At 36.0% G+C, this 20898-nt stretch overlaps 1 protein-coding gene across 6 annotated transcripts in view; it reads left to right on the top strand.

Moving 5' to 3' along the window:
- SNTG2 (syntrophin gamma 2) overlaps positions 1-20898 on the top strand; it is a 173342-nt gene that overhangs the window by 27112 nt on the left and 125332 nt on the right. For 4 of the 6 annotated variants that reach the window (XM_039348071.1, XM_039348075.1, XM_039348072.1 and 1 more), the window contains exons 3-4: positions 8348-8404; positions 8483-8540. In XM_039348071.1, the coding sequence (XP_039204005.1) occupies positions 8348-8404; positions 8483-8540 (115 nt within the window). The remainder of the gene's footprint in view (positions 1-8347; positions 8405-8482; positions 8541-20898) is intronic. The other 2 variants (XM_039348073.1, XM_039348074.1) reach the window with 1 other exon arrangement.

Genomic DNA, 20898 nt, shown 5'->3' with positions numbered 1-20898 from the left:
GCATCTGTGTCTTTTTCTTCATCATCCTCATCCTAGTATTTTTCCCACAGGTGCAGGGTCTGCTTTTCGGGTCAACAAGCACCATCTTGCATGATCAAATGTAGCATCCAGGTCCAAATGAGCAGTTTTAAAATCCGCATTTATTGTATCTTGCCATCTTTGCTTTGTCCTTTCAAACAGGCTCTTGCCATCTGTTTAAAGTGGAAGGAAATATGGGGTGCTGCTTGTAGAACATGGCCATACAGGCATTTCTCCCATATTTTCTCCAGTATTGGTGTGGTGCCCATTTGCTTCCAAACTGTATCATTGCTGACATGGTCAAGGGAAAAAAAATCTGACAATCGATGAACCTTGCACATCTCTATGGTGTGTAAAGTGCACTCAACACATTTGGTGACTGGTCAGTACTCAACACCATGTAGAGCTGTTGGGCACTTTATTGTTTTATACACCTTCAATTTTGGATAGATTGGCATCTGTCAATCACAAAGCACACCAGTGATCTTCTTCCACCATAACCATGCTTTGCTCACTCTTGTGGAGTCTTGGTCTTTGTTACTGTCATCATTTTTCTGATGGGATCTTAGGAAACAGAAGGTGTTGGTCTTCACTAGATCTTCATTGCTGACTTGTACAGTGGCAGTGCTCACTGGAATCTAGATATTCAGTCTTTTTGATGTTGAGGCACAGGGACAATTGGCACAGGCAGTTTGTACATATAGCTGCAGTTATTCTCTGGTGGTAGCTGCGGGGATGACATCATCATCATCATCATCATCATCATAGAGCATTCAGGAAATGTCTTGTTGCAGTTCTTTTATGATAGTATCCATGATGAGAATGAACAGCAACTTTCACAGGAAAGCTACTGAAACTGTTGGTATTTGTATACAGCATCTGGACCATGTTATCAGTTCTCAGGTACACCATGGTCATATAGCACATACCAGATTAACTGATGCGGAACATGTCCAAATACTTTTTCAAGATCGAGAAAAGCCAAATGTGGCTTTTCTCGGTGTTTCTCCATAAGCATTTGAATTGCAGAGATAGTGTCTGTAGTACTAGAGCCTTTGACAAAGCTTCATTGATTGGTACTGATTTTTACAACATATTGAAATATCTATGTCTGTGAGAGGGAAATCAGTGTACATATTGCAGAGCCCTAAAAACATATCTTCCTGGCTTGCAGAAGAAACTTTTTTGTTCCTACATTGACACCCCCACTACCCAGGCATACATCAGACCACCTTTTCCATCCATTCCAGAGGTAGCAGACTCCCCTGGCCTTTTGTAAAAATGCTCAAAGACCTGGCTCTGCTTACTTGCTTGGGGTCCACAGAACCCTGAAGCCCCTTGCCATCTTTTAAATTATTTTATTTTTGTTTTTAACTGTAATAATTATAGATAACTTTTATATTTTTATGTATATTGTAGATTGCTCAGAATATGTTTATGTAAGAAAATGGGTGATTTCTAAATGATAAATAAATAAACCAGGGGTTAGGAATAAAGTGGGAGCAGTGCGAATGCTCAGTGGTTAAGACTCTGGGTTTGCCAGCTGGAAAGCCCACAGGCAAGGTTCGAGGCCAGAGCGCTGCACAATGGGTGAACTCCCATCCTTGTCTTATCTCCCACCAATGCAGCAGTTCAAAAGCTTTCAAATGTGAGTAGATAAATAGGTATCATTTTTGGTGGAAAGGTAACAGCACTCCAGGACGTAATGCTAGCTATGTGACTGTGGAAACATTTTTGGATAGCACTGGCTCAGTGGATCTTGAAACAGAGATGAGAACTGCTCCCTAAAGTTGGCTATGACTGGTGGAGAAAATCCACAGGGACTCCTTTCTCTTTAGGGCCAAATGTATTGCATGCACCCAGCCATAGTGATCACTAGTAACTCTAAGGAATGCACAGTTTGTACATGCAAAGGCATACTTCTACAGGCACAATTAAGTGAAACATTTCACAGATTGAATGTATTTTATTTCTCATGCATTGTGAGAAATGTAGCAGACTCTAGGCTGTGTAAAGAATTTACAGTATAAATGTAGTATAATGCTGTGCAAGTCAGCATTAAAATCAATAAAAGCCACAACCTAATTTCCAATTTCAATATTAAGAAAATGGCTAAAATTAAACTAGCAATTATTTGGTATTGCTGGTTACAATTAATCCTCAAAGGCCATCTGGAAGAGACAAGTTTGTATCTACTTCCAGAAGAGAAAGAGGGTGGAGATCGTCCTGGTTTCTTAATCTGACTTAGCATTCTATAACTACAAAGAGAGAAAAAGAGAGAGAGAGATGGCATAATATTATATTATTTTAAATGTTTCTGCCAAAAGGCTTGTAAGTTCTTCCCACTTGCTCCCAGTATCTTTATTTTATATAATTCAATTAATATTCTGTTTCAAGTGCACAAAGAGAATTAAGTTCCTGTTTAACATTCATAAAAGCTGTAATAATTCTGAGGTAGGTTATTTTGCATATACAGTATGCTGTGAGAGTTCTTCACTTTCCACCTACATTTTGTTATTTAACTTTTTTACTTCTATTTTTCCATAAAGCTTAACCAATAATACAAACTATGTGTGTGTGTGTGTGTGTGTATGTGTATACACATGTGTATACACGTGTATACATGTCAAATTGGAAGTGTCTTGGCGACATTTTGACGAAGTCTCATTCGTCATCTTCAGGCTGGTGTTTTCGGCTTCATGCTTCTAGAAGCAATGTGTGATTGTAGCTGCTTCTTCCTTTTAACTGCCAGTGGGGGTATGAATTGATTGGGTGAGAGCCTGGCTGTGTTCTGATTGGGTGGAGGTGTGTTCTGATTGGTTAGGAGCTTGGCTATGCTCTGATTGGAGCACATACATATACATACATACATACATATATATTTACAAATCCAGATTTCTTTTTTTCTTGACAAAATGTTAAAGAATTAAGTAAATGTTTTGCAGTAGCGACTTGAGCCTGCTAGGCAAAAGAAATTGTAAAAAGTAGAACTGCAGTATAGCAGTAAAAATGCCAAGGTGTAATCAATCAGACTGGTCTGTCTGAAAAACTTCCTGTATATACTCCCTATATACATATATATCTGTCTCCTAAATTTTTGGGTTGCTAACAAAGAATTAAGGGATTGGGATAGCTATTTCGAGCTGATTAGCTCTCATCAGCCAGACATACCCTTCTGAGATTCGAACCTAGGCTGGTTGCACATTAGTCAACTGTATTGACCTGTAGGCCACAGGCTCTTTCTCACTTTGTCAGCTGTATCAGGGAGGGAAGAGACCAGGGGAGGAGATTTCTTCCTCCGATATTTGGGCCTACAGGGTGCATTAAAAAACACTCAAGATATATATATACAGGCCCAAATATAATCCCTTTGCTAAATTCCAATATAAAAGGGAATGTAGGAAAAGTGATCATATATTTTGCCTAATCTTGAGTCTGTCTGTCTGTCTGTCTGTCTGTCTGTCTGTCTGTCTGTCTGTCTGTCTGTCTATCTATCTATCTATCTATCTATGGAAAATTTATATACGGGCTCCAAATTCTTATTCAGACATTGACACATGTCAAAGTTTCATAAAGACTGATCAACCTGACTGATCTGACAACCCAACTTCATCCTTTATGGTTCTCATCTGAATAGTCAGAAGCAGTGTTTTTTAAATTAGTCCGCCTATGTTGAAATAATAATACAGTATTAAAATACCATCAAATAATCATGAGAAGAAGTAGAAGCAGTGAATGTTTCAGTTTTAATCTTTAATATGATAAAATATCAACAAATATAACCAATACAAAGGAAAAGTTTGTGAGGTCCTCCATAATTTTTAAAAGTGGGAGGGTGTTCTGAGATGAAAAAAGTTTAGAAAACACCAAACTAAAGGACTCTGATCAAGGAATACACAAACTGAAAAATAAGATATTATTTAAGAGCCTTCAAAAATGTTTCTTCAATTACAAAAATCATTATTCATTGTAAAAAATAAACAAGTGGTTAGCTCTAAATATACAACAAAATTATTTAAAATGTTTTAATTGTAGACTGTTCAGAATTGCTCTGTGACGGTGATGGACAGTCTCCAAATTTTTATATATACAGGAGATTTATAGATGTTTTTGCTTTGTATGAAAAATTCACTGATTTCATAGGAGTCTGATTTGGAAAAAAGTTGACTATGATCCAAGAGAACATAATTATATTGATATGTTTCTTGTTTTATAAGTGAATACAGGGTACAGAACTGATTATGCATAGTGGTCCTTGCTTTGTCAATGTAAAATCAAAATATTATTTAAAATTTAAAGAATTGTTTTTCTAAGCTGATCTTGTCCATTTCTTTTCATATGCAATGAGATGGGTTACAATGTTGTTCCAATGTTCAAAGTTTCTGCCTATTGCCCTTTGTAGCCATCACATCCTGCAAATAAATTCTACCCCTTTGACGACACGCAAAAGGGAAGAGCGCAATGGCTTGTCCAATTATATGAATGCAAGTTCACCTGTATAAAATCGTATGAAGTGTATTAAACTTGTCACAAGTATCTATATAATTAGTTAGACTTATGGAAGTTCCTTGGAAACAAAATAAACTTCTAAAAATGGTTTGCAAACTTCTAAAAAGCACAAATAGCACAAAACACCTTTTGGACTTGTGCTGGAGCCTATCCTCAGGGAATTTCTGAGGAATATGTCTCATCTGCTGTATTAAAAATAATCTTGATCTAACTAACGGTGTCTGTTCTTAGTGATGAGAAATGGCATTGTGGGTAGAACTGGACTCAGCGTTTTGCTAAATTTATGATATTTAATGTCAATAAATAAAATGAGTCACTTCATCTTCTATTATTAGGTCAAATTTCAAGAAAATTGAGGATGAATAAAGTCTCAAAAATGCAAGATGCTATTATACATGAACTAGATTGTATAGGAACAGTCCATAATGATTTTTATTGCATGTATTTTCTTCAAAAAATACTAAGAAATTAGCCATAAGAAATGGATTAAATCAGTGGTTCTCAACCTTTTTAATGCTGCGACCCCTAACCAGTCGTAAGTCGAGGACTACTTAACCAGTCGTAAGTCGAGGACTACTCAATTGGTGCAGCACCGTTTGCAGAATGGGACTTTTGGCAGGCTCAGCAGGGCAGAGACAGCCTGGACAATTCCTATTGGCTTTTGAAAGCCAATAGAATTAGACTCTATTCAAGAGAGTCTATTCTATTGGCTTTCAAAAGCCAATAGAATAAAAGGGAGTAGCACAGCTAAGGAAAAGGGGGGAAAAATGGCGGACTGCATTGTTTGGCGACCCCCGTGAAATGGTCATTCAACCCCAAATGGTCCCGACCCACAGGTTGAGAACCACTGGATTAAATGAAAAGAACACCAGTTCACTGGAGAACAGTCAACTGGAAGTGATAGAAGACTGATCTAGACTGAAAACTTAAATCCGGTGTGTAAAAGATTGCAAGCAGAAAGAGTCAAGTACGAGTTTTCATTGGAAACAATATCTGCATTTTTAATTCTTCAACAGTTTAAGGCCAAGAAAAATGTTTAAGAAAAAAATGTATTCATCAAATTGACGCTTCTGTGTTACCCTAGTATTCATATCACAAGTCTTTCTCTTTTAATGAGACGTAGTTGGCATATTATATTTAATGTCTCTGAATGATATATTAAGCTCCCATTCAATTTTGTGAATAGAGAAACAGTTTGAACTCTCAATGGAGCATCAAAAAAAAAAAACCTTCAGTAGACAAGTACTTGAACAGCACTTTCTGTTATAAAACATTCTATAGTTCAAGCACTGAACAGAGATTATAATTCGTTCCCTTTAGCATACAGACATACCTAGCATCCTATTCATTTTTGGAGAAACATGATGCAAATGCAAATAAGTAAGAAATAATAAGGAAAAAAAGATTAATAACATCAGAAAAAAAGAAAGTAAAATTAATTTCTACCATTGTTCACTGTACTTCTCCATCCTTTTCTATCCTTACAAACTATTCTTGATTCCACCAAGTATCATCAATTCATACACTACCTTTTTTCTTTAAATAACCCGTCTCTCTCTTTGAGGATCTCATCAAGTGAACCCAGTTGCAATGTTGGGTTCTCCCCTTCGCCCACTCAGGTTTGAGGATGCAAATCAGGTCTGCTCAGTCATCCACAATCCAATTATGGATGAGAACAGATTTGCTGATAGACTTGGCATTAAGTAGCAGCACTTGAAACAAAGTTTGTCAAATAACCCACCAGCTTTCCTCTTGAGCAAGGGAGCTGGAAGAGGGAGCATATCAAGAATAACTTCTTGGAAGTTTAGGGAGAAGAGTGAAAAATTTGGGGACACATGTAATATTTGTTGATAGTAAAACTCCAGCAAGACAAAGAGTAACTTTTCAAGTTGCAGAGTTAGTGCAAGCAGCAGAGGCAAAACTAAGACGGGGAAGTGCATGTTTGGACAATATTAATTTCACTAATTTTCCTCGATTTTTCATCATAAGCAATAAAATGAGCTATGCTTTTCTGTGCTTTCCTTTTCCATGTGTATGCATAGAGACATATTATGTTTAAACAAATGTTTCTAAGCAGATAATTACTGAAATTAGTAAAGTCAACATTCCCTTTCATTTTTCGGTTTCTGAATAGCCAGATATCTTTGCCCATGCTCTCTTGTCTAGTCCACACACACCCTTTTCGTTTTCCATCTATTCATGTCACCTGTTCACTTTCTTCTTTTTTTCAAAAACCTCATCCCTGGTTTCTTTCATTTTTGCCATTTACTGGGGCGTAATATAAAATTCGCACAAATGTATGAATTCCTACTTTCATAAGCATGCACAACTGTCTAGATGACACCAGTCATACTTTTTTCAAACCCTTTAATTTTTTTCTTTCTTTGATTTCACTGCTTTTCTTTTCCTCCTTTATTAATTCCATTCTGTAAAATCAGACCTTTCATTCAGATCTGTACCTCTTTCCACCATCTGTTCATTTTGTATATGTGCATTGTATATATTTTCTTTCTTTCCTTTCAGTCAATGTTATTTTTTTGCCATTTACTTCTCTTACATCATAATTATCCATTTATGCGTTTAAAAGACATATATGGCCACCCATGTTGAATAGCCTCAGTTGATTCATTCATTCTCAGAATTAGAGAATAGAGCTGGAAGGGACCTCTTCTAGTCCAACCCCCTGCTCAAGCAATTTCAGACAAGTAACTGTCCAGTCTCTTCTTAAAAAACCTCCAGTGATGAAGCATCCACAACTTCTGATGGCAAGCTCTTCCAGTGGTTAATTGTCTTCACTGTTAGAAAGTTTCTCCTTAATTCCAGGTTGCTTCTCTCCTTGATTGGTTTCCATCCATTGTTTTTTGTCCTTCCCTCTGGTGCTTTGAAAAATAAATTGACCCCCTCCTCTTTGTGGCAATCTCTCAAATACTGGAATACTGCTATCATGCCCCCCCCCCAGTCCTTCTTTTCTCTAGACTGGCCAAACCCAAATCCTGCAACCATTGTTCATATGTTTTTGTCTCCAGGCCTTTAATCATCTTAGTTGCTCTTCTTTGCACTTTTTCCAAAGTCTCAACATCTTTTTTGTAATGTGTTGACCAAAACTGGATGCAGTATTCCAGGTGTGGTCAGGTGTTAAGAAAGATGACTCCCGATGAGTCACAACAGTTGAATAAAATCAGTGCTGCACTGGTAAATGTTTGCCATCTTCATTGCTGCTGCCATGTTGCTACCCCCAGAACAGGTAATCAACACACTAGGCATTATTTAGTAGTTCAGCTTTGCTGTCAGTTGGTTTGCGGAATTCCCCAGAATTTAACAATTGGCTCACACTACTCTATAAACATAGCAATTTAATAAGCTATGATTGTTACCCAACAAATTCATATATGTTGACCTCCTTTGCCCTTCATAGTTTTGGTCAACAGAGGGTTTTATATAATTTTTTTTAGTAATATATAAGAAGAATAGACTGGATTGTTGGCCATAATCATACCTGCTCCACATGGAAATTCCTTGATAAATGGAAGGACATGACACCAGTCAGTTTTGGCCAATGTGTAGCGTAACCAGTTTGACAACAATCATGCTCACGTTAGAATCTCTCATCTAGCTTGCAGACCACCACACCATCGCCTTTGACCGATCAATAATCTAGAAAACTCTTTTGGTATACTGAGACTAGTATTGATTAAATGCCATATTTCTCTCCTTTCTAAATCAAGTATTTGTATAAACTAAAGTATATTGATAAATTTCTTAAGCATAGATCTAATATTGTATTTTCACCTAAATTTATTTTTTCTACCATTTTTTAAAGCACAGAACCGTTAAACTTCGTAGACAACCAATTGGCGGCTTGGGCTTAAGTATAAAGGTATGCATAATTTTATAATTATATTGTTTTGTAACTTATAGTGCATAAAACCAATTTTATTTTTATAATCTCTTTCAGGGTGGTGCTGAGCATAAAGTGCCTGTTGTTATATCAAAAATACTTAAAGACCAAGCAGGTAAAGCAATTATTTATTTGCATAAGCAACATTTCATGAAAATGCAATAATTAAATGTTGATACTTATTGCAATGAATAAAATATTTTAAAGATAAAAAGTACTTAATTTGTCCGTCCATCTATTTTGGTTTATTATTCATCTATATAGTTCTGTTGTATCCATCTTCTACTGATTTCAAATTGAAAACCAAAAAGCTATTTTTGGCCCATTTTATTGATGTTTTCCATCTATAGAGCATTGTATTATTTACTCTTCCAAGATATTCAATTTTCTAAATTTCAAACAGACTGACTTTAAAGCCCCAATTTTATAGGCAATTAAACAAAGTCAAATATAATTGTAGGAGTTGTGGTATATAATAGGAGTTCCACCTGCATTTCTCTCTTTATTCCTGTATATGTTACTTTCTGTTAGCATAAATTGATCTACATTCTACTACAGCCTCAATTATTTTTCACTTATTTTTAAAACCAATGAGCATGAATGAAATTTATTAAAACTGTTAGGTTCGAACAGAATATTAATCTATAGGAGGATACATATATAAAACAAGCTGCCTGAAAAATGAATGGACACGCTTTATATCTCGACATGCCAGTTATTTTCAGAATAGACAATTGCAGTTTTCATTCACTGTGCAAGCAAGCATACATATGCACACACAGAGACATACATACATATATAAATATATCAAATTCTATTGTACATGTATAGTAGAAATTTCTCATCTTGTCACTCTGAAACAATGCTGTCAAGTAGGAGGGCAATTTAGTGATGGACATAGCTATATCACAAGAAATTGCATGGAATATAACATAAAATTAAGTAGGGAATATGTTCTGTGTAGAATCTGCCCAAAGTAGTTATTAGCAACTTTGGAAAAAGAAATATCATTTATATTAATCAGAGGATACACAACTTTTTAATAACCAACAACAATGCCTAACCTTTCTAGGAGTTCAGAAGTTATGAGCTACATGAGATATGGAGACTGAGGAGGGAATTCTCAAGAACTGGGCTTTATGCCTACTGTAGAGTTTTGGTCAAAGGACCTCCAAAGGCCAGAAAAAGAGGTCTTTCTGTTTGGTCATTCATGTTACAAAAATATTTTTGGGAAAAATCGCAAGAAGCTTAGAATGCTCACAGAATGTACCATTATGAACACAAATGAAGAAAGTTTAAATGAAAAAAGCAAATTTCAGACAAAATTTCAGAATATAAAGAAAGCATTAACAACATAATCATCATCATCATCATTGTCTAAAAGAGTTTCTTTTTTTAAAAAAAGTAATAAGTGTGGTCCCTAAAGAGTAACATCATCCCAGAAGGATGCTTAAAGAAAAAGGATTTTTATTGAAACTTAATACATTATTCTGACATACTGACTTCTGATTTGTTTAAGAAGTGAAGTTGTATTCCTGAGGACAATCTATATTTGCATTCATTTCCTTCAGTCTTCTTCAATTGTGTTAACATCGTCCTAAATTGTAGGCATCTTCCATCCTCGTTCAGTTTTTGAAGGATTCAGGTTGACAAAGGAAAAATAAAGAACATGTTGCAAAGGATTTGTCTTTTGAACATCCTGTGAAAAAGCAAGTTCACTTTTTCTTAGATGTAAAGTGAATTTTATTATTAATCATGGCAGGCTGAGACAGAACATTGCAATTTTCAGCAAGCCACCTATAAATGCTAGAATAATGTAGACCAGAAAAAATCGTATATTGCATGACAATATATACTAAATTAGGCACATCTTTAACTTGAAAATGTGGTATCACTGAGTATTGCCCTCCCCAATCTATTTTGTACACTCTAGATTCCACTTTTTCTGCTTTGTTCATTTTTCCAATGATGTCCCCATTTTTAGTAAGTAGTTTTCTATTTAGACATTTTTTATATAAGTAGGAATATACCTAAGGCTGTGCTTTCTAACTGCAGTACTTATGCATTTCAAATTAAAAATTAGGACGAGGCCATTTAAGCCAGTGAATTAAATATCATTTTCATTGAGGGAATCTAAATTAAAGATAACTCAAAAGATACTATTTTATCCTCTGCTCGAACATCTCCAGTGAGATGTGGGAATCCACCATCTCCCTCAGTATTTTGTCTATTGTTAGGAACTTTTTTTCCCTAAGATGCAACCAGAATCTATAATTCTGGTTTCCTGTAATTAAATCCATTATTCTATGTCCTGTATTCCGGAAAGATGTAAATTGGTTTTAATCATATTTTGTGTGATGTCTTTTCATGAATTTGAAGAGCGCTATTATATTTCTAAACCCTTGTAAAGTTTCCCCTAAAAGATATGACTAATTTACCCAAACAAAGAGGCCACTATAAAAGTGTTGATGAGCTCCCTGCGATCAACACCCTGTCTTTATTTTGCATTACTGGGCCTATAGTCATATGCCAAATCAGCTGTCAGATCCAGAAAATATGATATTGACAGTCAGCTGATTACAGTGCTTTGCTTGCTGCAATGATTACCAGGAAATAGATACAGTATATATCAATCTTCCAGCTTCCCTTATGACATGGACCCAGCAACACCCAGTGAACAGATAGTCCTCGACTTATGACCACAATTGAGCCCAACATTTCTGTTGTTAAATGAAATGTTTAAGTGAGTTTTGCCCCATTTTTGCCACACTTGTTAAGTGAACCACTGTGTTGTTAAGTTAGTAACACAGTTGTTAAGTGAATCTGGCTTCCCCATTGATTTTGCTTGTGAGAAGGTCACAGAAGATGATCACATGACCCCGTCATGAATAGGAGCCAGCTGCTGAGCATCCAAATGTTGATCACATGACCAGAGTTTTGCTGCAACCGTCATAAGTGTGGAAAACAGTCATAAGACACTTTTTTTCAATCCCACTGTAACTTTGAACATAAATGAACTGTTGTATGTCGAGGATTACCTGTATTTGCAACCATTAGTAACAGTAAGGAAGGGAGAACAACAAGGTGTCTCTTGAGTAAGAGGGACAAAGAAACTCTCTGTATTCCTGCATGAATATGGTGCCTATGCAGTGGTGGGATTCAAATATGTGAACAACCGGTTCTCTGTGTGGATGCTGTCCATTCTGGGCCTGGGCAACAACAACAAAAAAAAATAGATACCAGTTCTGCTGAAGTGGTGCGAACTGGCTGAATCCCACCACTGTGTCTATGTGTATGGGTAGACAGAGGGAGTAAATAAGCAAATGAACTGTGGTTCCATATCCAATAACTCCTATTGCTCTTCCATAAGAGGTTTTTCAAAGCTGTGTCTAAATGTGAGATCTAATTCACTCACCCATTTCCCAGCAGAAGAGGCAAGAATTTATCACAATTCCTCTGATTCTCTATATAGTTTTTGTTGCCTTTAATATTGTATCCATAGAGATCAAGTACTATATATTAAGACAGGGAGTAAAAATAGCTGTGGAAAAAAGTAACAAAGAGAAAATAATACTTGCAATATATAAGAAGGGTATAATATGTCAGTGAAATGTAACAGTAGAACCAAAAAGAACCAGTTTAGTCTTGTGGTTCAGGAACTAGGCTAGAAAACAGCAGTTTTTCAGTTCTAATCCCAATTTAAGCATAAAAGTGGCGTGGGGATTTGGGGCCATTCACTCTCAGTCAGCCCAAACCCCACCTCACATAGTTGTTGTGGGGAAAATAAGAGGAGGAAGGAATATTAGGTATGTTTGCTGCTTTAAGTTATTTTTAAAAATACTAAACAAACAAACAAATAATATGCATATTAACATTTCAGAAAAATTGGAGTTGTCTGCATAGTCTTCCAATCCAATCTGATCAAGCAAGGCTGGAAGTAATGTTCAAATGTTGAAAGAGGCTTGTTATGAAGTGGAAGCTTGGGTTATTTTATCCCTGGTATATTTATTTGTATGTATATATGTATGAGTGTAAACTGTATAGCAAATGCTTTTCTGTGTGTTTACAAACATTGCAGGCTTCTAATATTGCTATGTTTCTGGTTATGATAAAGTCAGGCAAGCAAGAAAAACCACAATCTTTGTTGACCCAGTGTCATGTGTTTAATTCACCAAAGTACGCTACTGTCATATGTGAGAGAATTAGATGAATACTAGCTGTTTAGCAGTGTAATTTCTGTTGGAAAAAGCGGTCTGCCTTATTAAAAAGTAATGTCAATTCATTGCTTATTTAGTAAGATTGCATAAAGCTTTACATTGTCTATTCAGTCTACTAGAATGGGATTTTGTTATTACAGCAAGTTTGTAAAATTGTTTCACATTTTCATTTGAACCAATTCCCATTTATGTTGTTTTAAAATATGTACTCAAACATGAACAATTACCTCAGTATTAAGAGGGGGATTAAAGTATGCTGTAAAAACAAAAGTATAACAATGTACATATTTATTACTGAAAGCATCATTTTCCAGGCTGTTACTCCCTCTACAAGGTTCAACTCTTAGAATGTCCATCTTTGCCTGACTAAGAATTACAAAAGTGATTCCAGCACAACTGGCGGATAACTGGTTATGAAAGACTGATTTAGGACATGATCCAGGCTACAATTTTAAAGTATAAGAAGGGCAGAGAGAAACTGTAGAAACTTCTGCAAATGTAAACCAGATACTACTATTCTAATATCCTCCAAACATTCCCAGTTCTCTACGTGCCCCAAAATACAAAGAATGCTCATGTCTATCATTCTATATATACTCTTACCATCAAGTAAGTCCCATTGACCGTAGTAGGACTACTTCTGTGTAAATGTGCTCAGATTGTGCAATAAGAATATAATTCTAACAGGCAGCCTGGTATATAATTGGCCAATCTAAATCTCAGAAGGTATAGTACAGTATATTTCTGTAATTTAAAATTTTACCTGTCTACATTAATCCTTTGTATTTACCACCTCATTTCATTACATATAGACAAAACTCAAATATTTTCCATTATCTACAATCATTCACAAGAGCCAATTTGATCTAGTGGTTAAGGCAGCTAGCTAAAAACCAGGAGACTGAGTTCTAATCCCATTTTTGGTATGAAGCCAGCTGAGTGAATTGGGGTATTTCTTCTCTCTCAGTGTTAGGAAAGAAGTCACTGAAAACCACTTCCAAAAATCTTGCTGAGAAAACTGTAGACTTGTCTAGTCACTTGTCAGGAATCAAGACTGAATTGAAGGCTCACACATAGACTAAAAGTTCTTCTTAATAGGTATAACAAATTCCATATTCTTTGAGAAATATCTATAGAGTTTAAAATATATTAGAAACTGGTTTGTCTGTGTTCTAACATAAATGATTATTACCTGAAACAATAAATGAAGGAGCTCTGATCAGATTCAGGAGAGGAAGAGACAATCAGATGCATAGAAGCTGCAGCATCAGAGGCAGAACACGGGAAAACGGATGCATGTTCATGACTGGAATTTCATTTACATTCCATTTCATTTACTTCCTGGTTCTAACTCACATACCACATTTGGCCTATCCCAGTCATGGCACACAAAATGCCTTGTACAGTTAGTCAAGTGTGCTGAAATCAGCTTTCCTCAGTTTTTGTGTATTTAACCGACAAATCAGCTATAAAATATAACACAAAAACAAACATTAATCGTGTCTATATGTGGGGCATTGCAGTTATTTAGTGAGCAACAGTTCTGAAGAAGTATAATAGAAAATTATATTTAGCGAGAGCAAAATGCAGATATTCATGGGACGATAAAATACTATGGAAGAAAAATAGAATTGTTTTTACTTGTTATGTCAAGGTAATGATTTAAGAGCTGACCAGCTGATGCAATGATGGGAATGAGTCAACAGGGTCTTTGGCTGTTTTCTCTTTAAGAACCTGTGTAAAAAAGGGGAGGTTCTGCTAGTGTGTCTTTTCTTCTTTTCCTTTTCCTGCTGTATTTGCTGTTTGTTGGATTCTGCTCGTAGCACGTGAATGTATATTGTTCCTAGTGATACTTGTATAGCATTGTAGATATTGTAGATAAACCACCATTTGTTACAAACCACTGTTTGCTGTGTCTGCTCCTGGGTTGTCACATGCGATAGGACTGTGCGTGCTCTGACATGTTAAATATCACAAAAATATATATTTTTACCTACATTATTCCATAGAAGAGTATTCCATCTGTTAGTTGTGTGCACATTCCTTTTGCCCTTGACTGCATTGTCTTTGTATTGTCTTAAAGCAAAAAAATATTAAGTTTGTTTGTTGACATCTAGTTCCAGTGAACCACTCATTACCCTTTTATAAAACTCAGTAGATTCTGTCATATTATTCAGTTCAGTAAGTCCATTTACCTCTAATGTTAACATGCCTGTGTAAATACACTGACCTCTCTATATTCAGATGTTAAGTGTACTTTATAATTGCTTAAGAAGAGCTTTATTTCTTTTCTACAAAATACTTTATTAGAATAATAGAGTTGGGAACTAAAAAGAAATCAAATCAAAAGAGTTGGTTCCTTGGACTTCTATAGCTAAACAGTAAATATATTTTAAGTTTAAGGCTTAAAAACTTTAAAAAAGCCTTGGGAGAATTTCTAAAGGCATTACATTTGAAAGTATAATAGAGAACCCAGAAGATTATTATCTTCTCTTGAGAGAGTGCTCCCTTCCGCTTTAATCGAGAAGCTGTATAATGGCCTTTAAATATGAATCATTCTTTGGAGAGAGCTTTATGAAACCGTATAAACAACAGCCACCATTTTTATTCACATAATGAATTATTTGAATGACTCTCACTGGAAGTACTGAATAGTACAATGAGAACTCTTTAGGGGGATGTACAAACGGCAAACAAAACCAGAAATCAGAAAAAAGTATGAAAGGTAGCAAAAAATGATTAAAACAATCCAACCGGATGGATGATAAAGGTATCTTGACTTTATTAAAGTAGAAGAAGTGAAGGAAATCACAATTTCAAAGAAGTTACAAATAAAAGCCGTGCAGATTTAAAAAGGGGGGGGGCATGACCGTGACCATGCAGTTTGGAAGCAAGACCAGAGAAAATATTTTTTCACATATTCAAAAAAAAAAAAAAAAAAAAGGGACCTCAGCAAGCAAGGCAAACCTCAGAACGACCTGTCCTGTCTCTGTGAAGATCTAAGATAGGCTCATAATCAGTTTATTAGTCAAGCCTTTAACTGCCATGTTTCCTCAAAAATAAGACCCAACTGGAAAATAAGCCCTAGCATGATTTTTAGGATGCTCATAATATAAGCCCCACCCTAAAAATAAGCCCCAATTAAGATGATCAGCCAGACAGATGCATTTAGTACCGTATTTCCCCCAAAATAAGACCTAATGCATCTTTTGGAGCAAAAATTAATATAAGACCTGGTCTTATTTTGGGGGAAACACGGTAACTACTGTATCTTGAAAGGAGTCTTGGAAACAGCAGGCAATTGATGCAGATATTTCAGTATGGGAATGGGAGGATTTAATTTCCCCTTAGTTCTTGTATATTTCGTTGATTAAAACTTGGGATACAGTTGGCGTAACAGTATGTAAAGTTGACTTTGGATGTACAGTAGAGAAGGTAAAGTTGACTTTGAATGTACAGTAGAGAAGGAATGAGCAAGCCATCAAAAGGGGAAATGCAGAAAAGATTGTACAGTCCTATAAAAGAGGGAAACTCAAACTAACCTCACTTCACCTTTGTAGGACACAAAGTTATTATTATTCTACCTTACTGCAATAGAGTTGTGCCTTTTTTGAATCAGAGAGAGAGAGAGAGAGAGAGAGAGAGAGAGAGAGAGAAAATTACAACTGGTCTTTATCAACTACAATAGGATGCTCTTATATATGTGCAGAAAGAAGAATTGCTGTCACTTGTATGTTATTGCTTTAGAGTCCGTTATGCCCTTACCAAGCTGTAGGTCTGTCCTTGGCAGTGGTCTTGATCAGGGAAGCCTTGTACGCCCCGCTGGACTGCCTAATGGAAGAGTGGAATATGTGTAATAAACTACTATTGCTTTAGGAGTTTATAAATCATTTAGAAGGTTCTTTGTACACTATTGTGTGGTCAGAGTTTATTAAGTTGAAGGACTTAAATCCCTAATCCTTTCTTGCTTTTCTTCCATAGTGCTATTTCAGGTTAATATTTTGATATTGCAAATAGTCTTTTTTATCACACGCTACAATAAGCTTATATTGAGCACCATAGTAATACACTAACTGTGAGGCTGAAAATAAAATCTGTGAAGCTATGTTTTGATTGATGTGCCATCTGGGAAAAAACAGGACACAGCTACAAGATAAAGTACATTTAAAATAAAATGATCAGGTTGGCAGCATGAGTTTTTCCATTATCCAGAGGTAGCAAGAAATCACAAGAGAAACATCATTCTATTAATCTATGATAGCTTCTGTAGAACAAGCTACTCTGTATTCCTGGCAGGTAAACCTTCATTCCCACTTTTAGTCTCACTTGAATAGCCCAAAATTGGATGGGATGTAATATAAGGGGTTAGGAGAGATCCTGGATCTCCCTCATTAGTGTCGCTAAGGCACCCTTCCAAAGGCAGGTTTAGTCACACAGATAAAAACAAAGAATGGACATGAACATAATGTTGCTCCATGTTCCATATCTAACGTCCCCATTTCTGTGCTCTAGTGATGGCCTAATGGCTTTTCCAGAAAGCCAGGGTGTGCCTCACAGTTGCAGCTCCATGTACCCATTTTTAATGGTATCTGAACTCACACCAAATTATGATCTTGAAATTCAGTGGCACAATTTTAAAATTATTTTTAATGTGTTCGGGTAAGTGTGTCACACCTCCAGTAGACCTAATTTGGGCATGAAAGTAACGGTTCTCCTAGTACAAAAAAGATTAGCAGGCTAGGAACATGGTCCAAAGGTCCCACCCCCTCTTGCAACACCCTTATATCACTGGTTCTGCCTTGTATCCATCGCTGGTACTGAAGCCGAGCAAAGGCCAAAATTGGAAGTGGGGAAGGAGGAAGGAGGGTTGCTAATTCTGTTTCTCGTACCAATTCCTGTCAAGTTAAGGAAGCTTTTCCCTGCTGTCTAAAGTGTTAGGATTTCAGAGTGAGAGTTTAAGAACAAGCTAGTAGGAAGCTTCTTATCAAACTGGAAGCGGCGTTACTGAAACAGATGGAGATACTGGGGTATAAACAACAGTAGTTAAGTACATTTCTTGAAATCAAAATTTAGAACCAAGAAAGTAAAGTTTGGATCGTCTTCTTACAATCAGTGGGAACTAAAATATGTACCTCTGCCAGTATTATATCATTATTTGTTTCTAGCCAAAGTATACAGTAGTTCAGTTTTGTCATTCCTAAATATGAGGTAAAATGTTGTGAATATTCTATATTAGTCAGATGGCTGATTTACCTTCTGTTTTGTTGATTTGCTGTTAATGCTGAAATTTAAAAAAGTATTACAGGTTTGCAGGTTTGCTTGGTGTATTTTTAAAGTACCATTGAGCTTTCCCACAATAAGTTATTTATAAATACATAAATAATTACAAAAAGCTTGTAGGAATATTCTGCTCAAAGAATTACAGGTAGTCCTCACCCGTTGGGACCAGCAATTGTGTTGTTAAGTGCACAGTCACTAAGTGAAAAATCACATTACCGTGGCAGCCTTACAACGTTGCTTATGGCTTGCATTTTCTTTCAGTGCATTCTGTTAACTCTGCTTGTTGAAAGCCAGTTGGGAAACACACAAGTGATGATCAGGTGACTGTGTGATGCTGTGACAATCATAAATGTGAGGATTGGTTGCAAAGCTAGGTTTTTTTTAAATACCATCATAACTTCCAACAGTCTTTAAAAGAGGCAATCAGTAAGTGAGGACTATCTGTATCATTCACCATATTGCTGTAAAATGATAACACAAGCCAATTTGGTCTAGTGGCTAAGGCACTAGGCTAGAAAGCAAGAGACCGTGAATTCAAGTCCCGCCTTATGACCTTGGGCCATTCACTCTCTCTTGCAACCCAACCTACTTCCCACGGTTGTTGTTGTTGTGGAGAAAATACGAGGGGAAAGTTATGTTGGTGGATATGTTTGCTACCTTGAGTTATTTGTAAAAAATAATAAAGGTGGGTTAAGAACAAATAATAATGAAAAATCTTGGAGATTAAGAGAGGAGCCCCATATTTTATCACCTCATGACCTATGCCTGCTGAAAGTTATATGATTTGGTGTAACAGCTTTGGTTACTTTCTTTGCTTATCTTTATTTATTTTGCCATTTTAGCTACAAAACACTCAAGAATTAACAATAGAACATTACAATGATATTCATAGTAATTTTAACTACAAGAGTGATAACAGCACATTGCTAATGTACCATTAGTGACAATTGAACTTAGCTTTTATTATATGTTCAGTTGTAGTCATTTTTCTGTGTTGATTTCAACCTTATCTATGTTGTTTGGATTATAATTTTCTCCTATTTCTATCCAATACATCAAACAGCCCATAATTTTGGCCCCTAATATGCAATTCTCCATTTTTTTAATGTTCAGGAAAGATATTCAGGTTTCACTTTTCTTTATATAGAAAAGAAAAAAGAACAATAAAGAACAACCTTTATCACAAATTCCTGCCATTCAAACGGTACAGAATGTAATTGTTTTCCTCAAAATAAAAGCAGCTACTCATAAATGATTGGTCATGTAAGTCTTAAAAGATTTCTTATCCTGGATTTTTACATACATATACATTATCTATTGGTATATATAATCTACACATACAGATCAATTGTCCCTTTTGTAAAGCAACTCCAGAGTCTGTAGTGAAACATATCCTCTCAAGTTTTTCAAAAGATAAAGAAGTAGAAAATCTGCTAAACATTTCAATCAAATAGAAATATTATACTTAGCGTTTAAACACCATTCAGAGATTTGGATGCTTGCTGATCAGTATGGATATAGCAATTCTCAAGTAATTTTTTTCCCTGCCATAACTGAACAAGTAACCACACAAAGTTGTCTGGGAATTGATCAACCTAGAAATAGGACAAATTAAGTAAAAAGTTAAGAGGGCTAAAGACTTTTCTAGCCCAGCATCCTTTTTACTTTGACCAACAAGGCACCTTTTGCAAAATCCAGTGCCGCATAAAGCCAACACAGTTAGTAGGTGTGATAGGCTTAATCTCTGGAAATACATCCGGTCTCCTTTAAAAGCCATCATGTTACATTGACTGATTAATTTCACCCTAATAGAAAGGAAGAAATTGGTTCAGCCCAGTAGCAAGCAAGATTTCAGTAGAAAGTCACCTCATTTTGTTACCTCATTTCGTTTATTCCTGAACTCGAAGTCTGGTTGTGACTCTTGCATTTGGATGTTTCTGTAAGAGTTTTCTGCTTATCCAGCACAGGGTAAAGGACAGAATCCAGATATTTAGCCTTCCTCACCACTGCCCAGGATAATTGGAACTGTAACATCTGTTCCTCACTTCTAGGATATAGGGAAAGCAAAGGGGAAAAAAGTGCAAGGCGTAAAAAAAAAAGATTATTGTATACTCTCTGCTCTGAAGAACATTCAGAAGGTAGAGCTGATTCAGAATGCAGCAAGATGGACAATTTTTGGCATTTCTCTTTGTACCATAATAAACCTTTGCTCCATGAGCTGCGTTGCCTTCCAGTAAGTTTCCCAGTGCAATTCAAGGTGCTGGTTGTCACCTATAAAGCATACCATGGCATAGAGCCAGACTATTTATGGGGTTGCTTCTCTCCCATTGTTTCAACTTACCCCACCAGAGCTAAATAAAGCATGCTCTGGGTTCCATTTAAACAATGCCATCTTGTTGGACTCCAGAATTGTGTCTACTCAATGTCAGCCCCTATGGAACAGCATCACCCTGGACATTCAGATGGCCCAACTCTTTAAGCTTTCACGAGACATTGAAGATCTGTTTGTTCAGGCATTTAGGTCGGTTGATGAGCTGTGCTATTGTTGATGTGCTTTTTATGAGTGGTATTATAGTTTATCCTTGGGCTTCAGGGATTATACATTGTGGGTTTCTGTGCTTTTAATTCTTGTAAATGGTCCTGAGTCACTTGAGCAAAATGGGGGTTGTATAAATCATATCAATAAATAATAAATAGTACAATATAGTTTTATCTCTAGCTTGTTTTATAGAAAATGCCAATTACTAAAGTATTGACCCTTAGAAGCAAATATTCCCTATTCCCAAATATTCCCCTCAAACATTCCCTAAACGGTTTTCCATATTTGTGGTCCTGTTGGAAACTGAGGCATTGGTATTTATTGGTACACAGTGGGCTGAGCACAATATGCTTTTTTCTTTTACTTAAACCTTTTACATATCCCACTTATCCTTCACAAATGATAATTGACAGTTCTTAGCTTTCAATAATTCCTTC

Source organism: Crotalus tigris, unplaced genomic scaffold (assembly GCF_016545835.1).
Source record: "Crotalus tigris isolate CLP2741 ecotype Arizona unplaced genomic scaffold, ASM1654583v1 scf7180000018117.651136, whole genome shotgun sequence".
Taxonomy (NCBI): Eukaryota; Metazoa; Chordata; class Lepidosauria; order Squamata; family Viperidae; genus Crotalus; species Crotalus tigris.
Note: the sequence above shows the minus strand (reverse complement) of the source record. Positions and strands in the feature narration are given on the sequence as shown.